The following is a 26125-nucleotide window of genomic DNA, read 5'->3' on the forward strand; positions in this document are numbered from 1 at the left end:
TTTTTTGAGAGGGAGAGAGAAAGAGAGAGAGGGGTCATAAGTGAGGGGCAAAGAGAGAGAAAATCCTTTAAGGGGCAGAGGGGGGGGGAGGGAGGGAGGAGGGGGAGAGAGGGAGAGAGAGAGGGAGGGAGAGAGAGAGAGAGGGAGGGAAGGAGGTGGGAAAGAGAGAGAGGGAGAGGGAGGGAGAAAGAGGGGGAGAGAGAGGGGGGGGGGAGGGAGAGAGGGAGGGAGAGAGAGAGAGAGAGAGAGAGAAAGTGGGGCTCACCCGAAGCAAGGCACGAGCTCATCTGATGTGGGACTCAAACTCACTAACTGTGAGATCATGACCTGAGCCAAAATCAGATACTTAACGACTGAGCCACCCAGGTTCCCACACTATATATTTTCAACGTTTATTTATTTTTGGGACAGAGAGAGACAGAGCATGAACGGGGGAGGAGCAGAGAGAGAGGGAGACACAGAATCGGAAACAGGCTCCAGGCTCTGAGCCATCAGCCCAGAGCCTGATGCGGGGCTCGAACTCACGGACCGCGAGATCGTGACCTGGCTGAAGTCGGACGCTTAACCGACTGCGCCACCCAGGCGCCCCCCCACACTATATATTTTCAAGTTTTATTTATTTGAGGTAATCTCTACACCCAATGCAGGGCTCGAATTCACGACCCCAAGATCAAAAGTCTTCTGACTGAGCCAGCCAGGAGCCCCAGTGTTTCTCACTATAAATTAACAATGTGACATTGAAGACTTTAAGACACAGAACAGATGAACACAAGGGAAGGGAAGCAAAAATAATATAAAAACAGGGAGGGGGACAAAACATAAGAGACTCTTAAATATGGAGAACAAACACAGGGTTACTGGAGGGGCGGTGGGAGGGGGGATGGGCTAAATGGGTAAGGGGCACTAAGGAATCTACTCCTGAAATCACTGTTGCACTATATGCTAACTTGGATGTAAATTTAAAAAATTAAATTAAAAAAAATTTTTTTTAAAAAGTGACATATTGGATTTTATACCTAGTCAACAGTAAGTCTGACCAACATGTGAGCTGGTCCTTGCTACATATACACACATACATATACATGCACATGCGTGCGCGCACGCACACACACACACACACACACACATCCAACCAACCAAGTCCAATCACTTCTGGGTATACTAACATTCAAATTATCAAGCTGAAGATAAGTGCCTAGAATGTGGTGACAGCCTTCCCTAGCGGATACCCGTTTCACCATACACCTTCTATTTAAACCCTAACAAGCAGCTCTTCTGGCTGTAGATAGCTAGTTTCCTATGGCAACATGTATATATTTTCTTTGCTTTGAACCTGCTATGGAATTTAAAGTAGGTACTGTATTCCTATTGAATCTATCATAAAAATGAAATATTTGCACCATTTCACAAAGATATCTATAAAAAACCTGTATAATTATTGCTGTAAAACATTCTCAAAAGAATTGGAGAAAAGACTTGGCTTTTTTTCTTTTAATCATTATTTGTGTTGGAAAGAGGACAGTCAGACTTCAAAGGAAAAAAAAAAGTGCAAGCACGTGCAGGAGCATGAGGGCACGATAGTCACACACAGAGTGAGAAGAGGATACTCTTGCGATAGTTGGTGTTCCTTCACAGCCTCTTGAGCAAATTACTCCAAACTATTTTAAGAATATTTGATAGGGGCGCCTGGGTGGCTCAGTCGCTTAAGCGTCCGACTTCAGCTCAGGTCATGATCGCACGGTTCATGGGTTCGAGCCCCGCATCGGACTCTATGCTGACAGCTCAGAGCCTGGAGCCTGCTTCTGGTTCTGTGTCTCCCTCTCTCTCTGCCCCTCCCCTGCTCATGCTGTCTCTCTCTGTTTCTCAAAAATAAATAAATGTTAAAAAAAAAAAAAGAATATTTGATAAACTTCAATATGCATACATTTCTGCAAATCATATTTTATAACCTGGTTTTACAAGTTATCAAAACAGTAATTTTACATCTCTAGGTCTTAATACCTCTTTGTCTATAAACTCCTAAATTTGATAAAACTGGCTTTGCTCATTATTTGATGAAGAGTAAGATAAATGATCCAGTTTAAAGTTGGTGGCATGTGGCCTTTCAAAATTACATTGTGATGTCAACCATTATTTCCGGAAAGTTACACTGTCTTTACCAGCATAAAATTCCCTTCAATGCAATGTAGCGTATGTCCATTAGCTGAATTTAATTCTACTTCAGGGCTAAGGTATTAATCTTCAGTCAAATCTGTCTTCTTTTCTGGCAATAACTCCAGTGTGAAGTTGGTTACGGCATGTCACTTTTAGACTTAAAATTTATCTTTTTTTTTTTTAAGTTTATTTTTATTTATTTTGAGAGAGAGATAGAGAGCAAGTGGGGGAGGGGCAGAGAGAGAGGGAGACAGAATCCCAAGCAGGCTCTGCGCTGTTAGTGCAGAGGCTGATGAGGGGTCGAACTCAAGAGCCATGAGATCATGACCTGGGCCAAAATCATGAGTCAGATGCTTAACTGACTGAGCCACCCAGGTGCCCCTGGAATATCTCAACTCTTAAGTCAAACCATAATCCCTACACACCACACCTACATGGCAGAATGTACTGTGAGAATGTGGATACTGAAATCCAAAAAAAAACCCCTGAATCCTTAGTCTACTTCCTAGCTGTGTGAACTTACACTATTTAACCTCTTTAAACTTGCTTCTTCATGGAGGTAGGGGGTGGATAATACTAGAACCTACTTTATAATAACGTGAAATTTTTAAGAGATGTTGCCTGTGGAGAGCTTAACACAGGCTGGCATGGAACATATGCTCAATACACATTCTCTATTAGGATTATTATAGTGGCTAGAGCTTGTACCTACCTCTAACTTGGTTATACCCAGACATACCTCTATTCTAAGGCTAAGACTCTAAAATCTGGGGAGCAACAGTGCACTTTAAACACAGAGAAGGTAGTCTCCTTTGAGATTGTTCACTTCTGGCAAGTAATTCTATTTTTTTAAATAATTTTAGTGTTTATTTTTGAGAGAGAGAGAGCGCACGCACATGTGCAAGTAGGGGAGGGGCAGAGAGAAAGGGAGATAATAGAATTCGAAGCAGGCTGCAGGCTCTGAGCTGTCAGCACAGAGCCCAACGCAAGGCTCAAACCCGCAAACTGTGAGATCATGACCTCAGCCAAAGTCAGACGCTTAACTGACTGAGCCATGCAGGTGCCCCTGGTTCTGGCAAATAATTCTAGATACTGCGCTATAATGTCAGTTTAACTTAGCCTTCTCTGGAAAAACTTAGTTTCAGTCAATTTAATTACTTCAAACATTTCAGACTTTTGGCTTGAGAACATGGAAATTGGTATTAAGTTTTTCTTTTTTAAAGTTTATTTGTTTTGAGAGAGAGGGAGGGAGGGAGAGGGAAAGATATGCAATGAGGGAGGGGCAGAGAGAGAGAGAGACAGAGAGGGGGAGAGGGGGAGAGGGGGAGAGGGGGAGAGGGGGAGAGGGGGAGAGGGGGAAGGGGGAAAGGGAGAGAGGGAGAGAGGGGGAGAGGGAGAGAGGGGGAGAGGAGGAGAGGGGGAAAGGGGGAAAGGGGGAGAGGGGGAGAGGGAGGGGGGAGAGGGAGAGAGAGGGAGAGAGAGGGAGAGAGAGGGAGAGAGAGGGAGGGAGGGAGGAGAGGGAGAGAGGGAGGAGAGGGAGAGAGGGAGGGAGGGGGGGAGAGAGAGAGAGAGAGGGGGAGACAGAGAGAGAGAGGGAGACAGAGAGAGAGGGAGACAGAGAGAGAGAGAGGGAGACAGAGAGAGAGAGAGGGAGACAGAGAGAGAGAGAGGGAGACAGAGAGAGAGAGAGAGGGAGACAGAGAGAGAGAGAGGGAGACAGAGAGAGACAGAGAGAGAGAGAGAGAGAGAGAGAGAGAGAGAATCCCAAGTAGGCTCTGTGCTATCAGCATGAAGCCTGATGCAGGGCTTGAACTCACAAACTGTGAGATCATGACCTGAGTCAAAGTTGGACGCTTAACCGATAGAGCCACACAGGCACCTCTAAGTTTTAATTATAATACCAATTTTTAAATAATTAAGGAACTGAAAGGGTGTTAAGGGCACCAATTGTTACAGGTTGTAACGACTCTGAACTGTTCCTGAAACATGGTATCAAATCTATTTTCATTTCACAGAGAAAAGCTAGCTGTCGAAAGGGAACTTTTTCAGACATTATTTACACCAAACAAATTTGAAACTTCAGTTCCTCAGGGCCACATATTATATTATTTCCAATCTTCCATTCCCTTAAACAATCTTTTCTTCTTACTTGGTAAGGTTAGCTTTCCCACGAGACTCACGAACTTGTGCCAGTAGAAGATCTGGACATAACTTCTTAGCATCATCTGCCCACATGCTCCTAGCGACCCCAAATGCACGAGCTTCGTAACTCACTGAAATTATTCTAAGGTTAGGAAAAAAAAGAAAACAGAAAAGTGTTAAATGATCACAAGCAAAAATAACTAAAATTTAACATCAAGGCTATATAAACATAATAGTAGAAACTCTTTGGTCACAGATGCCACTATTACATCTCAAACACAGCAGCTGAGAAATCTCAAAACAGGACCTAGCATACTGCCATGTATTCTTATAGATTAAAATAGTCGATAGTTATAATAAGTATGATACATACCCACCACCCTTCCATGATTTGTACTGTACAACTGCACAAGGTTTATTCTTCAAATGAGGATTTTGCCGCTGTTCCACTTGAACAAAAAAACAGTCCATGTCCACTAGAGCAACTACCCGGTCCTGTCCAGTAGCCATTTTTCTGTAAGACGATATTTTATGATCAGAAAAGACATCTAATCCAAAGCACCATAGAAAGCTGTATTTCCGTACTTCTATTGTTGAGTTATCCTGAACATGAACAGTAACAAGAATGAAATAGCCATTTTCATATGATGCTGGTAAGAGAATAATAAATTGTTATAATTTTAGGAAGACAGTATATATCAAAAGCTTTAAAAAATCCCCACCTCCCAAAGGAACTGAACACACAAAAAAGATATACATATAGTCAATAAGCACAGGAAAATGGGCTCAACATCATTAGTTATAGGGAAATGCAAATTAAAACTATAATGTACACTGGGGCACCTGAGTGGCTCGGTCAGTTGAGTGTCCGCGTTTGGCTCAGGTCATGATCTTGCAGTTTGTGGGTTTGAGCCCTGCATCGGGCTCGCTGCTGTCAGCACAGAGCCCACTTCCAATCCTGTCTCCCCGTCTCTCTGCCCCTTCCCTGCTTGTGCACTCTTTAAAAACAATAAACATTAAAAAAAAAAAAAAAAAAACTATAATGTACGTCAACAGAGGAATGAAGTCAATAGTTAATCTAGTTGATAACAAATCTAGAGTATAATTTCAGGGAAAAGAGAAACAGGAAATGACATATAACATGATAGCATTCATGTGAATTTTTTTAACTTTTTATTTTGAAATAATTTCAGACTTAAAGTTGCAAAAATGGTAGGATTCTCTGAAATCCAGCTTCCTCTGTTAACATTTTATAAAGCACAATTATCAAAACTAAAAAATGAATGAACATTGGTATAATGCTCAACTATACACTTTACTTGAATTTCACCAGTTATTACACTAATAATCTTTTTTTTTTTCCAGGATCCAATGTTAGTCATCATGTCTCCTTGGTCTTCTCCAATCTGTGACATTTCCTCAATCTTCCCTTATTTTTCATGACACTTTTGAAGAGAACTAGTCAGCTACTTCAAGAATGCTTCTCAATTTAGGTTTGTCTAATGCTTTCTCTTGATTTGATTAAGGTTATACGTTTTTGGTATTTCTTTTTCTTTTTTTTTTTTTTAAGTTTACTTATTTTGAGAGAAAGAGAGAGACAGAGAGAGAGAACTGACACAATGCAAGTTGGGAAGGGGCAGAGAGAGAGGGAGAGAAAATCCCAAGCAGGCTCCTCACAGTCAGTGCAGAGCCCGATGCGGGGGCTCAAACCCACTAACCCTGAGATCATGACCCATGCTGAAATCAAGAGACAAATGCTTAACCAACTGAGCCACCCAGACGCCTCAAGGCTATATATTTTTGGCAAGAATATTATGGAAGTGAAGTGTTCTTCTCAGTGTATCATACGGAGAGATACATGATAACAAGTCTTATTACTGGTGAAATTAACCATGGTCCTTTAGTTGTGATAGTATTTGTCAGGTTTCTTGTTGTAAAGTTACTATTTTCCCTTTTGTAACTATTATCTTAGGGGGAAATCTTTGAGATAATGCAAATATCCTGGTTCTCCTAAAACTTTCAACCACTAAGCACCTATCACTGGATCTTGCCTGTAACACTTACTTGATAACGGTCTGATGGTGATTTTCTATCCATTTATGTAAAGTTTTGAAGACAAAAGAAAACAATACGACATACTATTCACAGATAGACATACATAAAGGTATGGATGGTAGACTGGAAAAACAAACCTTATGTACTTGACAGTGGATACAGACTAATGTTATCATTTAACATTGTAAGAAATCTAAAAGCAGTGGCTAAAGCAGTGGCTTTAGTAAACTAAAGCAGTGGCTCCCAAACTTTGCTGCAGATTAGCATCACTCAGGAACATTTTTTTTAAGCTCTATGCCCAACATGGGGTTTGAACTCATGACACCAAGATCAAGAGTCCTCTACTGACTGAGCCAACCAGGGTCCCCCAACCTAGGAATATTTAAATAATACTGATATCTGGCTTCTCTCACCCGACATCCTAATTTAATTGGTATGGGTATGTTTTGTGCTAGCTCAGCTATCAGCTGAGAAATGCTATCAGCTAGAAATGGCTAGGGTCACTCACGTGGGCTTCAGTGACCTTCCCACAGACATCTCCTCTTTCCAAAAGAAAAAAATACAACTGACCAACCCTTGTGATTCTTATTGTGATTGCAAGATGCCCTTCAGCAATAACCATCAGCAAATTGAAAAAAATAAAGGTTTAGTACTTACAGGACTGAAAAGTACATAGCATACGTGGGGCCACACAATGACATCATAGGTAGATAAAAAGAGAATACCTTATGTAATCAAGCTGGCTAAAAGTAAATTATCATAAAGAGTTTTTTAAAAATAAGTTTTAATATCAAGGGGTGCCTGGGTGGCTCAGTCTCTTAAGCATCCAACTCTAGATCTTCTAAGTTCAAGCCCTGCCTTGGGCTCTGAGATGACCACACAGAGCCTGCTTAGGATTCTCTCTCTCCCTCTGCCCCTCCCCACTCATGCTGTCTGTCTGTATGTGTAACTCTCTCTCCCTGTCTCTCTCAAAATAAATAAACTTTTTAAAAAAGCTTTAATGGGGCGCCTGGGTGGCTCAGTCGGTTGGGTGACCACCTTCGGCTCAGGTCATGATCTCACTATTCTTGGGTTCGGGCCCCACGTTGGGCTCTGTGCTGACAGCTCAGAGCTTTGAGCCTGTTTCAGATTCTGTGTCTCCCTCTCTCTCTCTCTCTGCCCTACCCCCACTTGCTCGCTCGCTCTCTCAAAAACAAACATAAAAAAAAAAAAAAAAAGAATTCCATAGGACTGAATGAACTGATGAGGATGATTATAATTCTTATGACTTTTCATTAGAAACACTGTTGGTTCTTTAATGTTGTTTCTTCCAGATTTAAGGAAACCTCTTCTCTTAACCTATCTCCAACTTACAGCAATTTGGTAAAATATACTTTTGAAAACAAACTTTTTCTCCTTACCTGATCCCCCCAGAATTAGAAAACTCTCAGTGAATATTCTGATTTTTATGGCAATGTAATTATCTGTATAAGTTCAATAAGGATCTTTCTCCTTCTAACAGGACACGATTGGAAACATTGGTTATACTACCAAACTTTGACTAGAATGATGTATGTAAGACATACATATGTAGATATAATAGTTAAGAAACTAAGGTTAACTTTGTGGAATCAATAAAGCCCCATGGAAAAATCAGTCTGGCGCCCTGCTTACCAAGTTCCCAACAGCCTTGCCAGGTGAGTAAGGAAGGTCTCTTCCTGGCAGGCCTAGGAACCTCAGGGTATTTTAGGAACCTCAAGAAGAGAGGAATTCACCCAAATCTATACATATTGCAGGCAAAGCCTAATGGCAAGTTTCTTGATTGGCTTCATAGTCTCAAAAGGCTTTTAAAAGTTCAATCTGAGATTCCTTATGAAAAGTTCCAGGAAAGCAGACTTAAATGTCTATATGGTCAATCACTATTCTTGCTGTACTTATGTATATAACCAGGCCTACTTTAATGAGACTATACTTATTTTTTTTTAATTAGCCTTATTTTGATTATCTCTGAAAGAAATGGGGGTGATTGTGAGAGAATGACTGTTTCAGTGATATAACTTTGTGGATATCACAAAGTTAATGGTCTTTGAGGTTTTATTTTTCCACCTCTAAACTGGACTGGATCCTGAATTCTTCTAGTTTCCTCCAATATTTGGCTATAACTCTCTAAACTAACATTTCCAAATGTTCTCCCACCCTTCTGACTTGGAAACACTGAGAACAAAAACTGCCCTTTCCCAAAGTCATGCAAGCTAACGTGGAACAACTTGACATAAACTTCAAAGAAATCACACAACAGCTCATGCATAGACAATTTTGGTGCCTGTTGCTGCGTGGGCCACTCAGAAAAGATCACCAGAGACATTCAAACTGCAAACCAGGAAAATCTAACAGATTGCCACCGTCTGCCCTCACTCCATCTGAAGATGCTTTGAGTCTGACATCTAGAAATCTTCTCAACTGACTGCCTTCAGAACTCACAAACTGGGATTATAATCTTAATCTGTCAGTCTGGAATTTCCTGGTCAGCACTATCTGCCTGATAGACCTCTCCCTTCCCCAAAAGGAAGGTGACCTTGCTTGAAACAATCTACTCTTTGACAGTAACTTCTTTGTCATGCCCCCTTCTGCCTTGCTTTTCACTTTGTACAGCTCTTAGGAGCTCCTTTTTATTTGTTAGAGGAGATGCTGCCCAATTCATAACCATGAATAAAGCCAGTGTAGATCTTTAAATTTACTCAGTTTTTTTTTTTTTTTTAAACAGGCCTAACTTGAGGAACCCACCTGCACAACCACTTCCTGAAATAAGACACAACACTTTAATTAAATTGAGTTATTCTCAGGACCAAGAGATTGGTTCCACTGAATATGAAACAATCTACCAACACAGGACAGGCTCAAACCTATTTATACCATGGGGCACCTGGATGGCTCAGTCAGTTTAGTACCCAACTCTTGATTTTGGCTCAGGTCATGATTTCAGGGGTCATGAGATGGAGACCCACATCAGGCTATGCTGACAGCTCAGAGCCTGCTTGGGATTCTCTCTCTCTCTCCCCCTCTCTCTGCCCCTCCCCTATTCATTCTCTGTCTGTCTCTCTCTGTCCCTCCCTCTCAAAATAAATAAACTTAAAAAAAAAAAAAAAAAAAGCAGACTACTTATTACCCAAATCCGTGAACAGATTTCCAGGGCTAGCCTTCAAGATCACTGACCCATTTTCATGGCTGGACTCTTTCAAGTTTGGGACAATGGCTACAGAGTGGATTTCAAACTATTGCCTGTATAATTATTTAACCCTGACATTTAACATACCAACTATCAGGGCAGTTAACGTCCTCATCATTGACTCTGGCACCACAGGGTAGATTGTCGTGTAAACCCTGACAGTGGCTCCCGCCACCCCTTTCTCATAATGCAGGTGGCTGATTTAAGCCGGGATTGCTGAGGCATCCACTTACTTTAAAGATGACTATCTTGAATAAACACATAGGCAGCCAAATGACTAGATAAAGTGTCAGGCCACGTTCCCTAACTGAGACTCCTTTGTTTTAGAGTTCTTGGTTGATTTCAATAACTGGCCATTTTGGAACACTTGGTTTTTTGTTTTCCCTTTTCTCTCTTCTGGTACTTTAAATTCCCGCTCTTATTTTTTAAATTCACCCGTGAAACCCTTGATCCCCACCCTCAAGCAGAACTCCAGGCCTGTCCTAGCTTGCTCCCTCTCTACCTGTAACCTTGCTGTGTGCTCACTGGTGTGTCTTGTGAGCTTCAGGGCTTATAAGGAATAAATTGTTTTTCTTTCAAAAAGTTTCCTGAGGGTCACTGCTAAAGGGTGTCCTGCAATCATATTAAGAACCATAAGAACATTGGTTTTGAAACGGGACAGGTCTGTGGGAAGCTCACAGGAGCCCAGGTGAGTGTCCTGAAGCATTTCTAACCACAGCATTACCACCAATAGGCTGAGATAGCACAAAACACGCATATACCAATTACATTAGGATGTCTGGTATTAGAAGCCAAATATCAATGTTACTTAGATATTATTTTATTTAAACTTATTATTTTAAAACATTACTATTAGGCTGAGATGGCACAAAATGGGGTGTGACTTGAGCACTGTGATTTTTAAAAGCTCTCCAGGCAGTTCTAATATGTAGCAGAAATTGGAAACAACTGACCTAAATAAGATACTTATGGAAACACCAGTAATTCATGATTTAAATACGAAAGAAAAGGTTATACAGTTGAGTAAACACTCAACTGTTTTCTAAAAAAAAAAAAAAAAAAAATCAAAAATTAACATTGACGTTGACAAGTGGCATGGAACTAACAATGACAGAAGATTAGTGGAAAGAAAACATGAATTAAAAAGTCTGAGTAGTCAAGGCATTAATTCTTTATAAAAATTCCTTATAAATTCCACTCACTGAAACTTGGCATAAAGTGTTAAGTTTAAACACTTAAAAGTTAAAACCATGATATGTCAGAAATTACCTTACCTTGAGGCGACTTTTGCGTAGTGCTGGAACAGATAATGCCAGAATAAAAATAGTAAACACATTTTAACACACACACACACACACACACACACACACACACACACACAATCACCAGGGAAGTACCATGCTAGATACAAATAGAAATAGAGTAAGAATAGGAAGCAGTGATTTAAGTCCAGCAAACATTTTACTGCGAAAAAAACACAAAACCCAATATGCAAACTTTAACCGCTGCTGAAGTTTTCAGTTTATGCATTAGGCTGGAGAAAGCAAGAACTTTTCAAAGATGGGAAATGAAAACACATTCGCTGCCAAAAACTCCCCTTTCCGAATAAGGATCCCACTATTCTGAAGTCTTATATGTAGTACTTTAAAATCCAAACTGCAAAAGCCTTCAATAATTGCAATTATTGATCTTCAAGGGTCTCGACTTAATCAGGATCTTTAAGTTTGGTGCCGATCAGGCGATAACACATCTAAGGAAAATGAACACAAGTGAAGAAGGAGATTGAAGACATAGCGAAGATACTATTATTCCACCTAAAAAAAAAAAATCCTCTTAGAGGACCATACCAGGGCCTTTACATCTCAGTGAGTATGCATTTCTGTTTCACGGAGTCTCGGTCCAACGTCCTCACCAGCTACTACTATAGCATAAAATTAACAGACAAAGCATGAAATGTCTGAAAACGGCGATACAGAACGGTTCTCAATTCTTACCAATGTGGCAAGCACCTGGAAGAACTGCCAATCACGGACGTCGAAGATGCCGGGCTCGCCGTCCACTGGAAGGAAGATGAAGGAGTCCTGAATACCCCCTCTCCGGAAGCGGACCAGTCGGTTTCGAGAGATTTATTGCCGGTGATGACGGAGAAACGGACCACGGGTCACAGACGACCCTGCCCAGGAGGGTAGCCACCGCACTGCCGGGCGGACCTAGCCAGGGTTTGAGCGCTCAGCAGCCAGACCTTGAAAAGCAGATCAGACAGCGCGCGCGCGCAGCAAAACAGCCGTTGACGCGTCTGCGCACTGTACCCCTTCCGTCCCCCGCTCCGCCCACCGAGGAGCTACAGTCACACGGAAGCCGCCACTTCCGCGGGCGCGTGCGCAGTGGCGGGTCGGGCGCGTGCGCAGCCCCCGCTCCTTCCAGGCTGGAGCTTCTGCAGCTCACGCTCCTCCTCCCGCTCCCCACCCCCCAGCTCGCCGCGGCCCGGTACCAGCGTGTGGTCCCGTGAAGGGAGCCGTCGGTGCCTCGTGCTCCCGGGACGGCCGTGGTGCGCGCTTGCGGCGCGTAGCACTAGCCATGGCGATGGATCAAGTGAACGCGCTTTGCGAGCAGCTCGTGAAAGCGGTGACGGTCATGATGGACCCCAGCTCCACCCAGCGCTACCGCCTGGAAGCCCTCAAGGTAGACGGGGTCTGGCGCCCCGGGCCTGCCCCAAGTCCCTGCCCCAGCTCCAGCGGTCCCCGCGCGGCCCCAAACCCTGCTCGTTCCCCGCCCACGCGGCCCCTGGACCTCCCATCACAACCGCGGGGGGCCTTTGCCTTCCCCCTCCCCGCCCTCCGCGCCTCTTCTCTTGGCTTTCTCTGCTAGCCTCGCCTGCCCTTCTCTCGGGACCCTCCGGTTCCTTGCTGATTCTCATCTCACCACCACTTTCCACTGCCCTCTCCTCGGTCCTTTCCCTACTTCTCTTCACTCCTGTCCGCACCAAAGCCGGATGCTTCTATTTTATTATTGCCCTAAACTCCACACACCGTAGCCTTCCCGTGGCGCACGTGCCCGTCTCGTCCCCAACACCAGCTACATTCTTTACGGTCTCCTCTGCATTAAACATTTCCTTGCACCTTCCTGACCCATCCTAGCTGAGCTTCAGTCCCTCTAGGGCCACTTTACTTGCATTCGTACTCCTCTTACTAATCCTCTTCTGTGTCTTGGGGATTTCTGGGCTAATTCTCACACACCTTCCACCCATGTTTTTTCAGTGTGTTCTATTCTCGGGTAATTTTGCGCAAAGATGAACTTCTACCACTTACTTTGCATTTTTAACAAGGGCGCTTTGGTTTCCTGAAAGTAGTTTTTCTTGAATCCGGATGCTCAGGTCCTGGGACTTATTCCTGTGTTGCAGTTCAGGAATGCTAATATAAATTGGGATGCTAATAAATTGCAGACTTATTCGCGCATCACACCATGTTATATGGGATGTGAGAAAACACTTGTGCCGCGTATATATTTTTTTCTTAAGTTTTTATTTTAGTTAAGTGCTGTGTATATTTTAAATGATGTGACTTTATAGAGTGAACATCACTTGAGAAAAACTACTTTTTAAAAAACATATAGATGTATGCCACAGGATTTAGAATCAAACAATTGAATTCTATTTATTTGCTATGAAATATCAAAAATAGACACAAAAGGGAATAATACTGCAATGATCTTGTGTATACCTCTCACCTAAATTCAAGAGTTGTAAAGAGTTTGTCGCATTTGCTTTATTCCTTCCCCCAAAGTTTTTATTAATCTTTAAAAAAAATTTAAATGTTTTTAATGTTTATTTTTGAGAGAGTGCGTGTGCGTGAGCGGCGGAGGGGTAGAGAGAGAGGGAGACACTGAATCGGAAGCAGGCTCCAGGCTCTGAGCTGTCAGCACAGAGCCCCATGCAGGGCTTGAACTCACCAGCTGTGAGATCATGACCTGAGCCAAGTTCCCGCATCCGGCTCTGTGCCGACAACAGGAAACCTGTTAGGAATTCTCATTCTCTCTCTCTCTCTCTTTCTTTCTCTCTCTCCCCCCCCCCCCTCCTCTTCTCCACCCCTGTGGGTGTTTTCGGCCTCTCAAAATAAATAAGCATAAAAAAGAGAAACTTTATTTTTTAAAAAAATTTTTAAAGTTTGAGAGAGAGAGTGCATGAGCAGAGGAGGGGAAGAGAGAAAGGGAGAAACAGAATCCCAAGCAGGCTCCGAGCTGGCAGCACAGAACCCAGTGCGGGGCTTGAACTCGGGAACTGTGAGATCATGACCCAAGCTGAAATTAAGAGTTGGATGCTTAACCAACTGAGCCACCCAAGCACCCTTAAAATTTAAGATGAATTTTTTTTTAATCCCACTTTCTCTTGGCTCCTAAGGGAAATACTAACTTTTCTTGTTTCAGTTCTGTGAAGAGTTTAAAGAAAAGTGCCCTATCTGTGTCCCCTGTGGCTTGAGGTTGGCTGAGAAAACACAGATTGCCATCGTCAGACATTTTGGCCTTCAGATCCTGGAACACGTTGTCAAGTAAGGAGCTTTTAGATGGTACCACCAAACTCTTGAGAGAACATATCTTTATTTCTTATGGTAACTCATAGAGCTAATCTTTAGGTGAGTAGAAAAGAACAATCACCGTGAAGAAAGGAATGTTCTCCAAGAGATTATCACAGCCTCATGAGAGCTCTCATTCAGGACTTAACTTTCCTCTTCCTCAGTTCTTTCATCCACGTAAAATACATGGTACATACTAAGCATTCTACAAATGTTAACTGGTTCTGCCAGCATTTATTGAGCTCCTGTTGTGTGCCAACAGACTTCAAGGTCTTTTTTGGAAAAATACCGTGTATAATTACATCTCTGATTAGGCATTGTGCTTTTAATTTTTTTTTTAAATTTGGGTGTGTTCCTTCTCTGAATGGCAAATCCAAAGGAGGATTTATATCACAAAAACTGAAAACCCTTCCTAACTTGAGTTTCCTTTCCTCCCCGCGTCTATCAGACTTTGCCACAGTTTTTGTGGGATTGTACTATTACTTCGTAAGCCAGCAGCAAAAAAAAAAAAAAGGAGTTAGTGGTATCAACATTGTATTTTCTGAAAAGCAACTACATTTGTTGCAATTGTCCCAGGTGTATATTTGCTTTTGGCCTGTCAGTAAAATCAAGCCCCGCCCCGCCTCCAATCTGTGCACAAACCTTGTGTGAATTTCAGTTAGTGGACCACTGCCTATTTCCCAAGGCATTTTTCTGTTAGCATTTTGGTTGGATATGGACTGTTATTGTCCATTCTTTGAAAGGTACAAAATCAAAGGTATAGTTTCTTAGTGAAATTGCCAGCATAATATAACACAAAATCAGAGCTATTAGAGAAAACTTCTAATGTGATTCTCTTGACTTTATGCATTTTGGTGGCCAGGTTTCGGTGGAACAGCATGTCTCGATTGGAGAAGGTCTATCTGAAGAACAGTGTCATGGAGCTGATTGCAAATGTAAGGAATGAATGGTTGGTTGGAAGACTTGTGTTTCAAAGGTAGTTTAGACTAAGTGTAACCTCTTTAATGTAGCATTTATGTAAAAACTCACTAGTTCTACATAGGTCAAACAGCATGCTTGACAGGGCAGAAGAGATTAAACATTTTCAACAAATGAACATGATTCTTAGTTCTAAATTAGGTTGCACTTTGCTGTTTGTTTCCTTTCATTCCAAACTGGACTACTGTATGGTTCTGCCAATATAAAATATGCAGAATGAATTTGTGTCAGGAGTTAGAATATGATTTTAAACATGGTTAAAATCCATAGCTGCTTTTTTTTTTTTAAACACACATGGCATGAAAAGTTGAATTCCCGTTATTTCATCTCCAAAATCAGTGCCTTTATTCCTGGGGTGCCTGGCTGGCTCAATTGGTAGAGCATGTGACTCTTGATTTTCGGGTTGTGAATTCGAGTCCCATGTTGGGTATAGAGGTTACTGTAAATTCTTAAAAAAAAAAAATTCTCTTCAGGGCACCTGGGTGGCTTAGTTGGTTGAGTATCCAACTCTTGATTTTGGCGCAAGACATAATCACAGGTTAGTGGGTGGGATGGAGCTCTGCATCAGGCTCTGCACTGAGCATGGAGCCTGCTTAAGATTCTCTCTCCCTCTCCCTCCCTCCCCCCACCACCCACCCACCCCCTCCCCCTCTACCTCCCTCCCCCCTACCCACCCCCTCCCCCTGTCTCTCCCTCCCTGCCCCCTACCCACCCTCTCCCCCTGTCTCTCCCTCCCTCCCCCACCCACCCTCTCCCTCTCTCTCCCCCTTCTCCCCTTCCCACCCTCTCCCTCTCCCCCCCTCCACCCCTCTCCCACATCCACATGTGCTTGCTTTCCTCTCTAATAAAATATGAAAGTTTTTAAAATCGCTTCAGAATTATTAATCAACTTAGGATTTATATTTTGCTAGTTTTGGGGAAACTTGATAGGAATCCTAATTCATTAATTTTGATATCAAACTTTATTTTTGTATTTATTTAGAGAGAGAGAGAAAAAGTGCACATAGGTGCATGCAGGGGAGGGGCAGGGGGAGAGAATTTTTTTTTTTTTTTAATGTTTATTTATTTTTGAGACAGACAGAATGTGAGTGGGTTGGGGCAGAGAGAGAGGGAGACACAGAATCCGAAGCAGGCTCCAGGCTCTGAGCTGTCAGCACAGAGCCTGATGCGGGGCTCAAACTCACAAGCTGTGAGATCATGACCTGAGCCGAAGTCGGATGCTCAACCGACTGAGCCATGCAGGTGCCCCGTTCCTGGGAATAGTTTTTCTGTGTCTTATAATGCTAGAACTATCAGTCACATGTTCAGTTGCTTCTCCTAATTCTCCCATTTTATCAGCTGCTTGTTGTCCTCATTTTTGTACTCTTCACGTTGGCGCTCTTACAAAATGAAAGTCAATATGAGAGCCTTTTCACTTGGTAAAGGAGAACAGTAATGTCTTCCTTGCTCTGTGTGACAGTCATTTTTTTAGCTGATGCAACCCTCACTTAAGCTTTAAGTGGGGAAAATGATTCGTGAGAATGCAGGGCAGGTGACTCAGACCTGGAGAGCAGGTTTTATTCTGTTTAGTTTAAAAGGAAGCCTGCTGAAGTTCTGTATACTTTCACAGCCCAGGTGGTTGGTTTTTTTGTGTTTTTTAAATTCAGTCTTACAGACCTCTTACTATCTCTTTTTGTTTTTCAGGGAACACTGGACATTTTAGAAGAGGAGAACCATATTAAAGATGTTTTGTCTCGAATTGTAGTAGAAATGATCAAGCGGGAGTGGCCACAGCACTGGCCTGATATGCTAATAGAATTGGATACTCTTTCTAAACAAGGGGTATGAAATATAGCTGTATCAATTCAGTTTATTTTGGAGGGGCTCTTTTGGAGTTCATTTTGTCAACAGAAAAGAGTCTTTGGGCTCACCCATAGTGAAAATGATGTTTCTATTTAATTTAATTACTTTATTTCTTTGATCTAGGAAACACAGACAGAATTAGTGATGTTCATCCTTTTACGACTGGCAGAGGATGTAGTGACCTTTCAAACCCTACCCCCTCAAAGAAGAAGGGATATCCAACAAACGTTAACCCAGAACATGGAAAGAATATTTAGTTTTCTACTTAACACGCTTCAAGAAAATGTAAACAAGTACCGACAAGTGGTAAGGGATACCTCACCTCCCAAAAGTTCTATTATCTTTTAAATGTTTATTTACTTTTAGAGAGAGAGAGAGAAAGGGTGTGAATGGGGAAGGGGCAGAGAGAGAGGGAGAGAGAGAATCCAAACAGGCTCCGTGCTGTCAGCACAGAGTGCGACACAGGGCTTATTCTCAAAAACCATGAGATCATGACCTGAGCCAAAAACAAGAGTCAGACACTTAACCAACTGAGCCACCCAGGCACCCAAACTTCTATTTTCTAATGTGAGTGGGATTTTGTTTGTTTTTCTAAGTTAAAAGTTGAGCGAAAGAAAACCATCAAAAGAGAAACAGATGACAGGAAAAACTGGAACTAATTTTCCAAGAAACTCAAGTCAATGAGTTTCCATATCTATTTTAAAAACAATAAGAGGGGCGCCTGGGTGGCTCAGTCGGTTGGGTAGCCGACTTTGGCTCAGGTCATGATCTCACGGTCTGTGGGTTCGGGCCCCGCGTCGGGCTCTATGCTGACAGCTCGGAGCCTGGAGCCTGTTTCAGATTCTATGTCTCCTTCTCTCTGACCCTCCCCCGTTCATGCTCTGTCTTTCTCTGTCTCAAAAATAAATAAACGTTAAAAAAAAGATTTTCTTAAAAACAATAAGAAAATTCTTAAATCAGTATAAAAATTATTAATTCTTAGCATTTAAAATATTTAAAGCCCGGATTTCTGGTAGGTCAGATGCCCTGTTTAGTTCTGGTCCCTTTTGCAGTGGAAACTGCTGGGTTTTATTCCTCTTGACTATATGATTTTCGGTACAGGTTTACTTCACTACCTGAAAGAAGTTCCTTTGAAACCTGTTGTAAGCCCAAATGGCATAGTATGAAGAATTACCATTAATTTATGTGGAAAATTTTTTGAGCATTCCCATGCCAAAAGAAAACACCTCTCGTTGGCTTTTCTGACATCTTAGGACACGTCTTGTTAACAGATGCACAAAATAATCACAGATGCCCACAGACAGTCTAAAGCTGTAGCTGCTTGACTGAGATGCTGACTGCCATTCTTGGAGAAGGAACTTAGTGGTGCCTCTATAAGGGCTTGCTCTAACAAGGCTGAAAGTTATTCTCACTTTGTAAAAGCAAATAATCCTCTTCAGATTTCTTTCAGTTAGAGAAAACAGGTATTAATGTGGGTCATTAAAAACAAAGTGGCATAACACAAAATTTTGAAAAGTGGGAAATACCTGTGTTCTGTTCTTCCTGATAAGGTATCTCTTCTGCAGAAAAGGGCAAGCCAGATCTATCTTTCCAACCATTGTCTTTTTTTAGTAGAGAGCTTTCAGAAGAATGTCATGTAAAAGTTAATGTAGTACAGTAGTTCTCAGCAAAGGACGGTTTTGCCCCCCACATTGTCACAACTAGGGGTTGCTACTGGCATCTAGTGGGTAGAGGCCAAGAATACTGCCAAACATTTTATAATACACAGAATTGTCCCTCACAATAAAGACTTATCCAACACAGAATGCCAAAGTATTGTGGTAAAACCCTCATCTAGAATTCTTGTATGTGTTTATTTCACAAAATAAACACATTTCCTTCTTTTTTTTTTTTTTTTTTAACATTTTATTTTTGAGAGAGAGACCAAGGCAGAGTGTGAGCGGGGGAGGAGAGGCAGTGAGAGAGGGAGACACAGAATCCAAAGCAGGCTCCAGGCTCTGAGCTGTCAGCACAGAACCCCACTTGGGGCTTGAACCCACAGACTACGAGATTATGACCTGAGCCAAAGTTTGACACTTAACCAACTGAGCCACCCAGGCACCCCTCATTCTTTTGTTTTGTTTTGTTTTTTAAGTTTTATTTATTTATTTTGAGAGGGAGAATGCACACAGGGGAGGGGCAGAGAAAGAGAGAATCCAAGCAGGTTCTATGCTGTGAGCACAGAGCCCAGTGTGGGGCTCCATCCCACAACCCCAGGGATTGTATCCTGAGCTGAAACCAAAAGTTAGATGCTTAACCTACTGAGCAACCCAGGTGCCCCTTCGTTGTATTTTTAGAGAAATGGTAGATACTAACACAAATGAGGAGAAGGTACTATGAGGTGTTGGGGTGGGGAGGAACTCATTAAGTACCTAACATATGCTATATACTTGTTTGCACTTTATGTGTTATTTAATCCTCAAAACAACCCTGAAAGTATAGTCTCCATTTTATAGATGAAGGTACAGAGAATAATTATTGAAGATTCCCTAATGTTTGTGGTGGAACTCAAGTCCCGTTCTTTACACTAGAATGGCCCATTTCCCCCAAAATATCTCCCCAAGATTTTTCAAAAGATACCAGGAAAATATTTGCATTTAGAAACTTATTTATATTGAGAGTGAAGGAGGTATCGTTTTCATTTTCCCCAGGAGATCTGATCTGTAGGAGAAAGGGAACACATTATGACCCCTTAGATGCTCTAGCAGTCTAGCCAACATGCCCGAGCTGAGACATTAGAAACATACGCTGGTGTTTTTCTTTAGCCTCAGTTTCAGTTCCCTCCATCTACCAGGCTACCACTTGTGTCCAAGACCAGAGCACAGCCAAGAGCCATCTTTTGTACCTGGAACAACTTCTTTTGCTCGAGAAGTTGCATCCCTTCTTCCGTCTCTTCTCTCTGTCCATCCCTTCACCTTCCCGATTAGGCAGTTGGTTGAATGTTAACAATGATCAGATGAGTAAGCTCACTCTCCCTGGCCCATGACCTGGCCCCTGAACTGGTCTGAGGGGAGCATAAAGGGTCAGAGTGGGAGTGAAAAATTGTTGGAGAGGAAAGACTAGACTTGGCTATTGTTGCTTGGATTCCTTTTCCTTCTTGGGCAGCATCAGTAGATGCTGGTAAGAGGGTTCTACCCGTCTCCACCCATTAACACCTCTGCTCAGTCACTGTTGACGAAGGTTTAATACTTGTCCTTTATTAACAAGTGCATTTTTAAAAGTTGAGACGAGGAATTGTGAAACAAATCCTTTATAATCCTAAAGGCAGTGAGTTTTCAGGTACTTCACAAGTTGTTATTCCTGCTTCTCTTCCCCTTCAGCTCCCCTTCAGAAGTTTTTTTGGAAAATAATTTTGTGTGCGTAAATCATTAGCATTGTGTAATATTTGTCGAATTGGACATGGAAGGGTAAAAATCAGTTATAATTGTACATTTACTGAACAATGTTATTTTTGTCTAGCATGTAATATTTGTGATTTGTAATATCCATATATACATGGTCATAACTTGTATTTAATTTTGTTTCTTGTTTTTTCTCCATTTACATTATTTCAGTATACTTTTGCTAGGTATAATTTGTTTTTATTTGAATGTGGAAAAAATGCTCATGCTTTGTTTTAAGTTAGATTTCTTTCATCATTAGCACTGTTGATCCTTATTTTCATCTGTTATATTTCTTTGTAAGCCGTGTGTTTTGAAACTATCTTTGTGGACTTTATGTTGTAACATCTGTGTAAGCTCTTTAAGTACTAACTTTTTGTCATACTGCTAAAATAACCTTTCTTTCTTAGGGGGAACATCAGCTATATGTTCTTAGTAAAGTTGTATTTTTTTCGAAGGTTGAAAGTTGAGTCTGTATTTAAAAAGTCATTATTCAAGGGACTTCATTAAGTGGGTGGAAAGTTATTACATAGCTTTTTGCTCATTAAAAACATTGGATTCTTATACTTCTTTTCTTTCAGAAGACAGATAATTCTCAGGAATCAAAGGTAAGAGCTCTTGTGGAGTTGGAAGGAGACTTCTTTGAGGCTTTCAGGTACAGAGATGCATACACCTAGTGGAGGGTGACCTCAGCCTTGGTTTGTGTGATCTTTGAGTTATGGTAGAAGGGAGTTAAAATTATAATATTTTCAGTTTATCAGAGGAGACGAAATGGCCACATGTGCCATATGGTCTTATTGACAGACATTGAGAATGCTGTTGTTTGAGAAGTGGTTGTGTGTCAGACCTTTGAGTTCCCTGTCAGTTGCTGTTACATGAGTACATTTTCTAAAATCATTTTCTTTTTAGAATTAGAAAATAGAAGGAGCTCAGGTATGACCATAGCCTCTTTGTCTGTTAGTGAGGACTTAATGATCAAAAGTTACTTCTTTTCACGCAGGCCCAAGCGAACTGTCGAGTAGGAATTGCAGCACTGAATACTCTAGCAGGCTACATTGACTGGGTGTCCATGAGCCATATTACTGCTGAAAACTGTAAGCTCTTAGAGATGCTCTGCCTGCTTCTGAATGAACAGGAACTTCAGTTGGGAGCAGCTGAGTGTCTTCTCATTGCAGTCAGCAGAAAAGTAAGTTACCACTTGAAACTGACTTACCCTCAGAGCCTCTGCTAGGGGTGGGGGGTGTTTAATTGTATGTTATAGCAAAAAGACATTGAAAAGTTTGGGATTTATCTGACATCAACTTAGCTACTTGTGTCCAACCCCTTTGGATAAGAGTATGCTGATATTATAGGGATCCATTGGCAGCATGTAGAGATTTGTCAGGCTACTTGGTTCTTGAAACAGCTATGAATCTTGGCACTTCGCACTTAAGAAACACGATAAAAGTAATGTTAAAATTTAAAACTCGGTGTTACGTCAAAAAATCTCAGATGGTGGCAGCGCTGGCTTTATATTGGTCTAGGCTAACAAATGGGACTATGACAGCTTTTCTCCACAGGAATGTTGCCTTCAGATGTAATTTACTTTGTTTTCATATGAGCATTATTGCCTGACACATTTATTTTTTTTAAATGTTTATTTATTTTTGAGAGATAGCGAGCAGGGGAGAGGCAGAAAGGGAGGGAGATAGAATCCCAAGCAGGCTCTGTGCCATCAGCACAGAGCCCGATATGGGGCTTGAACCCATGAACGATGAGATCATGACCTGAGCCAAAACCAAGATTTGGATGCTTAACCAACTGAGCCACCCAGGTGCCGCATGACACATTTAAAAATAGAAATCTTACAGGGGTTCCTGGGTGGCTTGGTCAGTTAAGCATCTGACTCTTGATCTCAGCTCAGGTCTTGATCTCAGGGTCATGGGTTCAGGCCCCACGTTGGGCTCCATGCTGGGTGTGAAGCCTACTTAAAAAAAAACAAAAGAAAAAAAATAGAGGTGTTATCCAGATTTTATTTTAAAGAATTGGCCTTTTCTCTAGTGTTCAGTTAGCCCTGGGATTGAGAAATTGTGAAATCAGTGTATTTGATTATATAGGTATAGAAGATGTTAGTACTTGGAGACTTTTAGTAATAGAGTTTGTATTACCTGTGTTTCCCTAAAATTGGTTCTAGGGCAAGCTGGAAGACCGGAAGCCCTTGATGGTCTTATTTGGGGATGTTGCTATGCATTATATACTCTCTGCTGCACAGTGAGTATCTGCTTTTCTATGTGTTTTCTAATTTCTTTGCCATTTACGTATATTATATAGATAAATCTGAAGTTCTACCTGAATGTTGGCAGTCAGTCGACAGTGTTTTTAATAAAGAAGTTGGGTAGTCTTAAAGGGACTTTTTAATCTTTTTAAAGACCTTATGCTGCAAGTAAGTTGTGGCCATTGACTCTGCACCCAGCCACTTCCACAGTTTTTCCCATTCTTCCCAGATAGCTCATCTTGATTCTGTCTGCTTCTGGTGATCCCCAAGCCTCCTACCAGCATTGGTGCCTAGGCCTGAGAATGCTCTGATCTTCTGTACTAGAGTCTGCCCCAGGCCTGCCTTGACTGCAGAACTCCAGATGCTCCTCCTTCCTTTCCTGCTCAAAGTACTCAATGCCTGAAGTGCTGAGGCTCTTGGAAACAGCGGGAACAGTGTGTTTGATGAGAAATGTATGCATGGGACCTTGTAAACACATTATCTGTCTTAAAATAATGGCTTCTACTTACTTTCTTTTAATTGCTCTGGAAAATATTTGAGCATTTACTGATACATGTTTCTTACCCAGGAAGGCAGATAGAACTGTATTACAAAGACAGTTCAACCTGTCACAACATCCTTTTTTTTTTAATGTTTATTTATTTATTTTAATGTTTTTATTTATTTTTGAGAGAGAGAGAAAACAAGCATGAGCTCATGGGGGAAGGACAGAGAGAGATGGAGACACAGAATCTGAAGCAGGCTCCTGGCTCTGAGCTGTCAGCACAGGGCCTGACGTGGGGCTCAAACCCATGGACCGCAAGATCATGACCTGAGCCGAAGTCAGATGCTTAACTGACTTAGCCAAGTGCCCCCTGTTTTTTTGTTTTTCTTTTTTTTGTTTGTTTTTTTGATATTCTTAGTACTAGGGACAAATGAAAAGATATGAGACAGACACACATGTATTACTTAAAATTTCTTGTCTGTTTATTTTCTTTTTTAATTTTTATTTTTGAGGGAGAGAGAAAGAAAGAGTACAAGGAGGGGAGGACAGAGAGAGAGGGGGACAGAGGATCTGTAGTGGGCTCCACACTGGACAGCAACAAGCCCCATGTAGGGCTCAAACTCATGAACTGCAAGATCATGGTCTGAGTTGAAGTTGGATGCTCAACCCACTGAGCCACCCAGGTGCCCCTCTTGCTGTCCATTTCAACACGGCTTTTATGATGGCTTTCTTTCCTGTAAAGACTAGCTTTGTTTTTAAGGGGTTCTCTTCATTAAATTCATAACATGTCTTTTGGATGGCCACTGTTAGTTACTGTTTCCAAGGCCCATTTCTTTTTTTTTTTTTTTTAATGTTTATTTTACTTTTGAGAGAGAGAGAGAGCGCAAGTGGGGGAGGGGCAGAGAGGGAGACACAGAATCTGAAGCAGGCTCCAGGCTCTGAGCTGTCAGCATAGAACCCGACGTGGGGCTCAAACCCATGAACTGTGAGATCATGCCTGAGCTGAAGTCAGATGCTCAACCGATTGAGCTACCTAGGCGCCCCTCCAGGGCCCATTTCTTAGTTCCGTAAAGACCATGACATTCACACTGAGGTGTCCCATCTCCATTTGTGTTACTTACTGATACCTGTGAGTAAAGGTATGATTCAAACCCAGGCGGTTTGAATCAAGACTCAAGAGCCTGCACTGGAAACCATAATGCCATATTGCCCTTCAACATCACTAGAGCCTAGGTCTTGCTTACCTTGAGGCCCATGCTTTTTACATTATACTCTGCTGGCTCCAGAACACAGCTAACATGGCTGCTGTCCACACTAGTTCTTACTCTCATTAGTGTGAATATCCCTGCATCATTTCAGGTTAGGTTTTGCCAACAAGTAAGTTATTTTTTTTTTTTAGGAGCTATCTTGATTCTGAAACAGTAGATAAAGGATTATAGATCTGAACTAAATTACTTGGAGAAATGACACACAAGGTTATGTTTTTATTGCTTTTAAAAAAAGAAACTTACATTGTTCAGAGCAGTTTCAGGTTCACAGCAAAATATAGTGAAGGTACAGAGATTTCCCGTATACGCCATGCCCCCCCACACACATAGCCTCCCCCATTACCAACATCCCCGACCAGAGTGGTCCATTTGTTAGAATTGATGAACCTACACTGACACATTATAATCATCCAGCCATAGTTTTAGGGTTCACTCTTGGGTGTTGTATATTCTATGGGTACATTCTGTGGGTTTCAGCAAATTTGTAAAAACACGTATGTATGATACAGACTATTTTCAGTATCCAAAAAATCCTCTGTGCTCTGCATTCATCTCTCCTCCCCCATCCCAACCTCTGGTAACAATTGATCTTTTTACTTTCTCCATAATTTTACCTTTTCTAGAATGTCACATCATTGGAATCATATAGTATATAGCCTTTTCCGATTGACTTCTTTCAGTTAGTAACATGCTATTTAGAGTTTTTCCATGTGTTTTCATGGCTTGAAAGTTCATTGCTTGTTAGCAGTGAATAATACCCCATTGTCTGGATGTACCAGTTTATTCATTCACCTACCAAAAGACATTTGGGTTGCTTCCAAATTTTGACAGTTAAGAACAAATCTGTAAACATCCAGGCTTCACATGTTATAAACATGCAAGTTTTTGTGTAAACATGTTTTCAGTTTCTTTGGGTAAATACTAAGAAGTGTGATTGCTGGACTATATGTTAACAGTATGCTTAATTTTGTAAGAAACTCAAATTGTCTTCAAAGTGTCTATACCATTTTGCATTCTCACCAGCAATGAATGAGAGTTCCTGTTCCACATCCTTGGCAGCATTTGGTGTTGTCAGTGGTCTGGATTTTGGCCATTCGAATAGGTGTGTAGTGGTATCTTGTTTGAATTTGCAATTTTCCTGATGACATATGATGTGGAGCATCTTTTCATATGTTTGTCATTTGTATATCTTTGGTGAGGTGTCTGTTAAGCCCTTTGGTCTATTTTTTTAATCAGGTTGTTTTCTTATTGTGGAGTTTTAAGAGTTCATCGTATATGTTGGATAACAGTCCTTTATTAGATGTGTCTTTTGCAAATATTTTCTCCCAGTCTGTGGCTTGTCTTTTCATTTTCTTGATTACAGTCCTTTTATTTTTGTCAGCGGTATAAGGAATTGTTACATGCTTTGCCTAGGGATCTCTTGTTAAGTCCTCCCTGGGTACCAACAAATGTCTTTTTGTGCAGCTTTTCATGCCTATAAGTGTATGTATGCATTTTGTATGCAGTCGTGTTCAGAGTTTATCTTATTTAACCCAAAATACTCAAAGACCATATAATGTGCAAAATTAGAGTGCTTCTTTGAGGGATAAGATTGCATTGAACCTTATTGCTTCATTGATCTTTCAGTGTTTGGTTGGAGGTTTTTTGTTTTGTTGTTGTTGTTGTTTTTTTTAGTTTTTTAACTTTAATAATCAGCAGAAATTTGAATGTTGAAGCACAGACCACATACAGCTGCATTTGGTGGTAATCCTTTTGG

General features: G+C 41.5%; 2 protein-coding genes across 4 annotated transcripts in view; one reads left to right on the forward strand and one right to left on the reverse strand.

The window, feature by feature from the left end:
- Positions 1–11827, reverse strand: part of POLH (DNA polymerase eta) — a 40779-nt gene extending 28952 nt beyond the window's left edge. The window contains exons 1-3 of the mRNA XM_015071207.3: positions 11551–11827; positions 4670–4810; positions 4304–4438 (exon numbers count right to left, since the gene is read on the reverse strand). Of these exons, the coding sequence (XP_014926693.3) occupies positions 4304–4438; positions 4670–4806 (272 nt within the window). The 5' untranslated portion in view covers positions 4807–4810; positions 11551–11827. The remainder of the gene's footprint in view (positions 1–4303; positions 4439–4669; positions 4811–11550) is intronic.
- Positions 11828–11935: 108 nt separating this feature from the next.
- XPO5 (exportin 5) overlaps positions 11936–26125 on the forward strand; it is a 48395-nt gene continuing 34205 nt past the window's right edge. For 2 of the 3 annotated variants that reach the window (XR_003419602.2, XM_015071212.3), the window contains exons 1-8: positions 11936–12238; positions 13979–14100; positions 14987–15059; positions 16786–16923; positions 17068–17250; positions 20945–20971; positions 21364–21549; positions 22537–22613. Coding sequence is in view for 2 of the 3 variants with exons in the window: in XM_015071212.3 (XP_014926698.1) it covers positions 12134–12238; positions 13979–14100; positions 14987–15059; positions 16786–16923; positions 17068–17250; positions 20945–20971; positions 21364–21549; positions 22537–22613 (911 nt within the window). In the remaining variant the exon portion in view is untranslated. The remainder of the gene's footprint in view (positions 12239–13978; positions 14101–14986; positions 15060–16785; positions 16924–17067; positions 17251–20944; positions 20972–21363; positions 21550–22536; positions 22614–26125) is intronic. The other variant, XM_027057661.2, reaches the window with a different exon arrangement.

This window comes from Acinonyx jubatus, chromosome B2, assembly GCF_027475565.1.
Source record: "Acinonyx jubatus isolate Ajub_Pintada_27869175 chromosome B2, VMU_Ajub_asm_v1.0, whole genome shotgun sequence".
Classification (NCBI taxonomy): Eukaryota; Metazoa; Chordata; class Mammalia; order Carnivora; family Felidae; genus Acinonyx; species Acinonyx jubatus.